This window comes from Garra rufa, chromosome 13, assembly GCF_049309525.1.
Source record: "Garra rufa chromosome 13, GarRuf1.0, whole genome shotgun sequence".
NCBI lineage: Eukaryota > Metazoa > Chordata > Actinopteri > Cypriniformes > Cyprinidae > Garra > Garra rufa.
The window spans coordinates 37,775,984-37,785,485 of NC_133373.1; the positions used below are offsets into that span (position 1 = coordinate 37,775,984).

The following is a 9,502-nucleotide window of genomic DNA, read 5'->3' on the forward strand; positions in this document are numbered from 1 at the left end:
GAGTGGTTTGGATTACTTGTGGATTATTGGGATGTTTTTATCAGCTGTTTGCAGTCTCATTTTTGACGGCACCCATTTACTCCATTGGTGAACAAGTGATGTATTGCTACATTTCTCCAAATCTTTTCAGATGAAGAACCAAACTACAATCTACAGTATGTCACAAAAGTGAGTACACCCCTCACATTTCAGCAACCATTTTAGTATATCTTCTCAAGGGACAATACTATAGAAATGAATATATTTTAGAGCAGTCAATGTGCAGCTTGTATAGCAGTATAGATTTACTGTCCCCTGAAAATTACTCAACATACAGCCATTATTGTCAAAATAGCTGGCAACAAAAGTGAGTACACCCTAAATGAACTTGTCCAAAGTGTCAATATATTGTATTAGCACCGTTGTTATCTGCCACTGCTTTAATCATCCTGAGCATAGAACTGACCAGAGCTGCACAGGTTGTTGCTGGGATCCTCTTCCACTCCTCACAGAGCTGCTGGACGTTAGACACACAGTGCTTTTCCACCATATGCTTGAAGATGCCCCACAGGTGCTTAATAGAGTTCAGGTCTGGAGACATACTTGGCCACTCCATCACCTTCAGCTTCCTCAGCAAGGCAGTTGTCATCTTGGTGGTGTGTTTGGGGTTGTTATGTTGGAAAACTGCAATTCGGCCTAGTTTCTAGAGGGGAGGCATCATGTTCTGCTTCAGAATGGAATCCATGTTTCCCTCAATGAACTGCAGCTCTTCAGTACCAGCAGCACTCATGCAGCCCCAGACCATGATGCTACCACCACCATGCTTGACTGTAGGCAAGACACAATTTTCTTGGTACTCCTCACCAGGGCATCACCACACATGCTGGACACCATCTGAGCCAAACAAGTTTATTTTATAGTCTCATAAGACTACAGGACATGGTTCCAGTAATTCATGCTCTTGGACAGGTTGTCTTCAGCAAACTGTTTGCGTGTTTTCTTGTGAGCCAGCTTCAGATAAGGCTTCATTCTAGGAGGACATCCATGCAAACAGACTTGTTGCAGTGTGCGGCGTATGGTCTGGACCTTCTACTTCTGCAACCTTTAAAGCAATGCTGGCAGCACTCATGCATCTGTTTTTTGAAGCCGGGTTCTGCACCTGACGCACAGAACGAGTGCTCAACTTTGTTGATCAACCTTACCAGGCCTGTTCCGAATGGAACCCATCTTGGAAAAACTCTGTATGACCCTGACCACAGTAGTGTAACTCGGTTTCAGGGTGTTACTGAACCTCTAATAGCCTTGGCCATCTTTGTGGAGAGCAACAATTCTAATTCTCAAATCCTCAGAGAGTTCTTTGCCATGAGTTGCCATGTTGAACATCCAGTGGTCAAAATGAAAGAATTGTACCTAAAGCACCTCATTTTAACTGCTCTAATATACGATACACAAGTTTGTATGGTCCTGTCAAGCAGACAAAAACATAATCATGATGAATAGGACATGTGGCTTTGCATGGTTAAACAACATACTGCTGTTATCACTTGTACTCACTTTTGTTGCCAGCTGTTTTGACAATAATGGCTTGCTTTTTCTTTTTCATCTTTGCAATTCAAGTCACAAATGTGTGTCAAAAACGTCATTCTGGGTTCTGGGTTCAATGCAGGTTACATCTGCAAAATGATGTTGTTTACCAATAATTTAGACTTCTTCCTCAGTTTGTACAAATAAGTAAAAATCATGTTTACAGTGATGGATTTCTATGGGGTGAGACATTCGGGAAGGTTTAGAAGCAGAAAAGTGATGCTTGTATTTATAAATATTTGTATCAACATTTCCGTACGAAACAAAAGTGTGTCATTGATCATAACTGATTCAGAATGTGGTACTGAGTTGCAACGAAACAAAAGGCATTGGAGTAATTTTAGGAATAATATAAAATTCCATCACTGTCGGAATATTTAGTCATCAAAATGGGTGAATCATGAGTATCAGTTTATCCTCTAAACATGCTTAACTAATATCAGTATGGTTTAAAATGTTATTCACAATTTATGGAGGTTTCCTGACCCTATTCTGTACATAGATACAACAAACATTATGCCAGAAATAAATAATATTTCCTCCCCAATTTTCCTCGTAGCATTTCCTATCAAATATATATAAAAAAAAATATATATATATATATATATATATATATATATATATATATATAAAAAAATCAAAGTATAAAACAAATAAGAATGTTTCTATGTATTCCGAAAGCAGAAAAAATATTTATTTAGTGGAATCACAAAATTATTTCAGTGACATTAAATACATTTCCATCCTTCTGGAAACCTCCACAAGCAGTTTTACAAAATAAAACCTTGGTGAAATGGTAAATGTAAAAATAAATACTAAAGAGGAAGAAAAAAAAATGGTGAAGGGTTAGTTAAAATGTTTTACCACAAAAAACACACATGCACACGTTCGAATTGTCTGAGATCCAACTATAAATGTCTGTACATAAAGGCTGATTTGACATACAGTATTTACAATATTACAATAATGTATCTCAATCTAGAAATGGAGGCCCCAGTGCTAATGATTGCTTTGTTGTTCCAATTTCATTCAGTTCTGTAGTGCTTAGATTAAATTCCAGTGCCACATTAACATGAGCGCAATCTCAGCTCTTTCCTCCGGCTCCGGCTGCAGAGCTGCAAACTGCAGATTTCCTCAGTTCAATTTTCATAGACTGGCTCTCAGAGCGTGACGTCGTGGACAAAACCGCTTTCCCTGTTTTCATACCTTTTGACATGGGGATTCGTGTTGCCGTGGAGCGAGATGACTGCACATCCGTTCCGTGCTGAGAAAAGATGCCAAACGGAAATATGAGATCACATTTTAGAGAGCTTTTCATTTTTTATTAACCATGTGTTTGCCATAACAAGTGCATTCTGTGTCTATATTTATACAGGCTAATTTTCTGTTTCTGAAAATGAATGTTTTTAACCTGTTCATAAATGCAAAAAAAAATTAATTTAAAAAAATATATAGTTTTAATGAATATATAGCTCAAAGAGTTCAAAAGAGTTTCATACACCTTGCAGAATCTGCTAAATGTTAATTATTTTACCAAAAATAACAGGGATCATACAAAATGCATGTTATTTTTTATTTAGTACTGACCTGAATAAGATATTTCACATAAAATATGTTTACATATAGTCCACAAGAGAAAATAATATTTGCATTTATAAAAATGACCCCTTTCAAAAGTTTACATACACTTGATTCTTAATACTGTGTTGTTACCTGAATGATCCACAGCTGTTTTTTTTTTTTTTTGTTTAGTGATAGTTGTTCATGAGTCCTATATTTGTCCTGAACAGTTCAACTCCCTGCTGTTATTAAAAAAAAAATCCTTCAGGTCCCACAAATAAGAAGGAAACAAGATTTTTCTTATTTTACCTAAATATCATATTTTTTCATTTAGTACTGCCCTTCAGAATCTACAGAAGATACGTACATGTTTCCCAGAAGACAAAATAAGTTGCATTTACCCTGATCTTCAAATTCCAAAAGTTTTCACCCCTGGCTCTTAATGCATTGTTTTTCTTTCTGAAGCATCAGTGAGCGTTTGAACCTTCTGTAATAGTTGCATATGAGTCCCTCAGTTGTCCTCAGTGTGAAAAGATGGATCTCAGAATCATACAGTCATTGTTGGAAAGGGTTAAAATACACAAAAATACTAAGAAACCAAAGAATTTTTGGGACCTAAAGGATTTATCTGAAAAACAGAGGGCAGTTTACCTGTTCAGGACAAACATGGGATTCATGAACAACTATCACAAAACAAACAAAAAAACACAGCTGTGGATCATTCAGATAACAACAATGGGGCCATTTTTATAAATTATTTTTTCTTTTGGACTTTATTTGGACATGCATTTTTTACGATTCCTTTTATTTTGGTAAAATAATTAATATTTTGCATATTCTGTATGTAAACTTTTGACCTCAACTCATAGTTTTACAATAAATAAAATGAAATAAATAGGGTGGCCAATCACAAACGTAAATATGTTTTCCTGGAGACTTTTTTAAATATAATATTTAAGGATTTAGGATGGCCATTCACTTCCTGCAAGTAAATTGAAGTCTAAATCATTGTATTTTTAACTGATTTATTATTTATATCTGTCTAATATTAAAAAAACTATTCCATATTTGCAAAAAAATCTATTATTGTGCTGACAACTTTTCATTACAATTGGTGCTTGATTTAGTAGGTTTTGCTAGGCAAGGACAGGAAGGTTAGCCTAGTTCTGGTCACACATTATTCAGTTTTACAACAGGTTAAACATGAGGGAACAGGTCAGTTTGTGCCACTATTTAAAGGATTTTCTTGTCAAGCTTTCTTGGGTGACAAGCACATCAGTACAGTGTTAGTTAGCAATAATGGATGGGGAGATTGAATTTGATTTATCTATACCTTGAAAGAGAGCTATCTAGGGAGCAGACACCCCCTGATATCATTTTGAAACATTTCAGAAGCAACTGAAATATAAAAGATTGAATATGGTCATTTTGTTTTTAGGCACACAAAATCACAAAGTATTAATTGTTAAATGACTATTCTTGTCATTTGATTGCATATACGCACACTCACTTTTCTATCACAACGTTTCACATCTTCTAGAATCCAAACAGGGACGACGTAATTAATCTGATACTCACCACAGATTGAGTAGACCTGGATGGGGCCGAGGTGATAGGGGTTATTGTGATACTGCTGGTCATCTTGCCTTGGATCATGTTCCCGATGTTCGCAGACGTCTGTCTGGGAGAGCGCAGAACCGTCCCCGTCGGCATCTCCCTGCTGTCTGAACTCACACCGTTAGGCCAAACCGTAACTGTGCCACCTCTGTCATCCTGAGGTTTCTTGAACCCTGGTGTTCCCAGGTGGATGTGGATCTTGTTGTCCTCTGTGGTTATAATGTTGGAGTTGTATTTCCGGATGGGCGTTGGAACTGTCTGCTTTTCAGGGGTCAACTTGAACACAGCCCTGCCCATGGTCATCTCATGGGGCTCTGGGGAGATGGACGTCTGGGAGACTGGAGTTGCGCTAACGGTTATGATGGACAAAGGAGAAGTAGGATGCTCTGAGTAGGAGCCTTTAGCCTTCTCGGGAGATTTCGCTCTGGAGATAGCCGTTATAGTAACTGGAGACTTCACCCGTTCGGCTGGCCCTTCGTTGGTTTTGGACTTAGGCAGCATCGAAGTAGGAACGATTGTTATACGTGGTTTCTGGAGCCCAAGAGTTGGGATGATGGTTGTACTGGAGAAGAAGTCCTCAGCACGTGGACTGGTGATCTCCAACGTGGCAGTGCTGCTCTGATGGTCCGGAGTCACCTTAATATGAAGGGGACGACCGGGTTTCTGAGACATGGTTAGTTCTGGTGATGACCGTGATGTTGTTCCATTGACCTCCCGGGTTGGTGGAACTTCCTGAGTGATAGTAATAGCTTCTTTCTTCTTCATCCAAGGGTTCCAAGACTTCCTCGTCCCCAAATCTGCAGCCGCCGGTGGGTAGCGATCCAACACGGTTGGCTTCTTAAGACCTTTCTGCCTTAGATTACTCATGATGTGATTTTCCTCTAGAAAAGACTTCTGGATGAACACAGCTGGAGTCTCGTCTTCAATGTGTTCGTTCATGTCTGCGTCGGTTTGGACCGCAGTGGAAGTGAGAGGAACGTCCACAATCCTTCTTCCATTCATGCTGGGTCTAAGCGCACGGCTGTAACGCTTCGTAGCTTCTAACTCTTTGGTTAGTTTGAGAACTTCCTGACTCATGTTGTTCTTTTTATCCTCCTCTTCAACAAACCGCTGCTGGAGAACCGTGTAGTCCACTTGAAGTTGAGACAGTTGATCCTCCTTGTTCATGAGCTCATGAATCTTCTCCTTTAGAGCTTGGACATCAGCTTGAAGATCTCTTGTTTTGGCCTCCTCCATCTTGCAGCGCAGTCTCAACTCAGCTTCTTGGCTTACCAGCTCTCCTTTTTCTATGGCCTTGTTCTTGGTGATTTGAGTCTTCATTTCCTCCAAGAGCTGGGAAAGAGCGTTGGCTTTGTCTTGCTCGGTTCTGAACTTCTTCTCAAGCATGTCATACTCATCTTCTGTCTTCAACAAATCGCCCTCCACAACCTCAAGCTGTTTAAGACGGTTCCTGAGTCTCTCAATCTCCATTGTGAGCTCCTTCACCTTGTTGTCCTCTTCGGGATACCCAACTTTGTCAACATTAGCTCTGTTTCTTGAAGATTCCCACTTTGCTTCTTCCTGCTCATCCATTTTACTTTGCACCTGACATAACTTTATACTGAGATCCTTTCGTTTCTCCTCTTCACTTGCAAGTTTAGATTTCAGGTCTTCTTTTTCTTTGCTAAGAGCAGACACTTTCATCTCCATTTCAGACTTCAGTTTAAGAAGCTTCTTACTCTCCTCAATCAGCTTTTCTGTGACCTCCATGACTTTGCATTGCTCAGCTTTAAACAGGTTGTTGATCTCCTCACTTTTCTGCTCCTCCTGTTTAATTCGTTCTGCCATGTTCTTTCTCTCGTCCATTAGGATCACCGTGAATGACTTCAGCTTGGTCAAGTCGTCCTTCAAACCCATCTCAGCCTTTTCCAGCCTCGATTCTGAGCTCTCAAGCTCTTTGATATGATTTTTAACGGTTTCCAGCTCACACGCCAAGCTCTTAGTCAAGGTTCTTTCTTTCTCCAGGTTGCCGTGAAGCTGGGCACATTCAGATTTGCTCACATTGAAAGCCCCCTCCAGTTTCTCCAGGTCCACCATCCTCTTTTGCAGTTTTTCGACCTCTAGTTTCAGCTCACGGCTGTGATTCTCCTCATCCTGAAGCCTCCTCTTTAGCTCCTTGCACTGTGCTTCTGTTTTCATGATCTCCTCATCCTTGCCCTCCATTTCCAGAACTCTCTTCCGAAGGTTCTCCAGCTCGGCCATGAGGCTCGAGTTCCCGCACTCCCCTCTGCTTATTTTGTCCCGCAGGTCCTGAAGGTCCTCCTCAGACTTCTGCAGCGTACGATTGGCCTCCTCCAACTCCTCAATCCTGCGTGACATGCTGGCCAACTTCAGACGCAGCTGTCGACTTTCAGACTCCTGCTTGGCCAACTTAGCGGTCATCTCCTCATGTTCCTGTGAAAATTTGGAGGTCTTATGGTCTAGGTCGAGCTCCAGCCTTTGGATCCTCTGACTGTCGTCTTTAGCTTTGCTGTTGATGAGCTCCAACTGCTGCTCTCTTTCATGTAGCTTCTTGCTGAGATCCAGGACCTTCTGCTTTTGCTGGTCAATCTGTTCAATGTGAAGCTGCCTTTCATCCACCAGCATCAGGGCAAATGATTTCAACTTAACCAGCTCCTCCTGAACTTTCTCAAGACGTTTGCTGTGATCCTTGTCCTTGCGAGCCTGGTACGCCTTCTCTTGCTCCAACAGTCTCTTGAGTCTAGTGAAATCAAAGAGAAAGAGATTCAAACTGATTAAGTCATATTCAAAATAAAGGTCAAATTGCATCAGAAACAACAAAGAGAATCCAGTGTGACTCTGGACCACAAAACCAGTCATAAGGGTCAGTTTTTTAAAACTGAGATTCATACATCATCTGAAAGCTGATAAATAAGCTTTCCATTGATGTATGGTTTGTTAAGATAGGACAATATTTAGCCGAGATGCAACTATTTGAAAATCTGGAATCTGAGTGTGCAAAAAAATCAAAACAATGAGAAAATTGGCTTTAAAGTTGTCCAAATGAAGTTCTTAGCAATGCATATTACTAATCAAGAAATCTTCAAGAAACATGATTTATACTTAATACCCTAATGATTTTTCGCACAAAAGAAAAATCGATAATTTTGACCTCTACAATGTATTTTAAAATTATTTTTGCTACAAATATACCCATGCTACTAAGACTGGTTTTGTGGTCCAGGGTCACATATATACATATATATTACAGACAGATAAAGTGTTGCAATTTCCATCATAATGCCTTCTTCGAAGTAAATGAAAAACTGCTGTGAAGCAAAAAGAGTTAATGACAAGCATGACTGTTTTTAGAAAAGGAACCGTGTCTAAACGCTTAAGTGATTTTCTCTGACAGTAGTTACTGAACATTTCATGCTTGCATGATCACAGAATCGAAACAGCTCACGGCAAGCCTGGCACGTGAACGGGAAAAAGTTCCCACCTGGCAAAAAGTCTAGTAGCACATCACAACAGTGGAATCTGTGCCAACAAGGGCACTTGAAGAAAAGTCTATGATGCTGGTAAATGTTTACACTGATCTAACTCTGCGGGAGTCTCCCTGTTGAGAGGACCATGTCCCTTGCAAAATAAGTGCCAGACACTGCAGCATATTTCCGTCATTATTCCTTGATCTAATTTCCTCACTATGCTCTTTTGTGCATTCTACAGCAGTTAGATGCTATAACATATCCAAACATATATATGAATGAATACTGTCAGCTTATTTGCATTAATTTCAAACTCTTCAAACTCACCATCTAGCTGGGAAGGAGTCCAGGTAGGTCCATGCCTAACATGTTTTTGAAGTTACTCTGCTCAAAGCATCACTGAACGCTTCCCTGAATTAACCATCGCATTCCAACCATGTCATGAGCACAGTGAAAGGTGAATGTTGTGTGAAACGGCATTGCCCCACTTGCTGGTGATATCATCCCTCTAACACAGAACCGCTCTGCCCTTGTTTGGGCAAAGGAGGTGGAGCCATCAGAAAGCTTTTCATGCACTCTTTTCTCTTAGAAAGCTTTCCTCTCTTATTTTTTTCCTTAAGATTGAAGTCAGGACATTGTTTTAGGAAACAGTCAATTAGAGCTGTGGTCAATGCACTAAACCCTCTGTATTATTTCAAAGGCTCCACTTCCATCTCATATAAACTATAAAATGACCCAATTACTTCCTTTCTCACATGCAACCAAGTGTTCCCATGGGAACAGACAACAATGCAAGGGAAAGGTTTTGTTTTGTAAGAGAACAATGTCGCACTTTTGGGTCAGATGAAGCCTTGTCACAAGAATGCAAATCTGACACAATAAACAAATCTAAAAGTAAAAACATTACTCAGCAAATAAGTTTTGGGAACAGTTTTACTTGTTTAACTTTTGCAGGAAGTTGGTCATTTTCCGGCAAAGGAAAGGACAGCTGGGAAATTCTACTGAAAGCATCAGATCCACTGTAACATGTGCAGCGAGAGGCTTATAAATCATAAATCATGCGAATGGTGATAGAATGACATCATCTCTTGGTGTCTAGTATAAATGTGCTTGCGATTTAAATTACAGCCTGAATATCGAGAGCACATGAAACTTCCAGATGTAGTTTTAATTGGAGATGTTTGCTAACGTACCTACAGCGAGAACCAAACTTTGATGTGCAACTCCAGACACAAATGATGTGCTATTACTTCAAGCGATCAGACATAAAAAAAATTCCTGGAGGATCATGAAAC

At 39.9% G+C, this 9,502-nt stretch overlaps 1 protein-coding gene across 3 annotated transcripts in view; it reads right to left on the reverse strand.

The window, feature by feature from the left end:
- Window positions 1-9,502, reverse strand: part of filip1b (filamin A interacting protein 1b) — a 44,792-nt gene that overhangs the window by 4,029 nt on the left and 31,261 nt on the right. Inside the window, exons 5-7 of one of the 3 annotated variants that reach the window (XM_073816458.1) lie at window positions 4,702-7,480; window positions 4,457-4,521; window positions 2,770-2,827 (exon numbers count right to left, since the gene is read on the reverse strand). In XM_073816458.1, coding sequence (XP_073672559.1) covers window positions 2,770-2,827; window positions 4,457-4,521; window positions 4,702-7,480 — 2,902 coding nt within the window. Of the gene's footprint in view, window positions 1-2,251; window positions 2,828-4,456; window positions 4,522-4,701; window positions 7,481-9,502 lie in introns of those variants that run through there. The other 2 variants (XM_073816459.1, XM_073816457.1) reach the window with 2 other exon arrangements.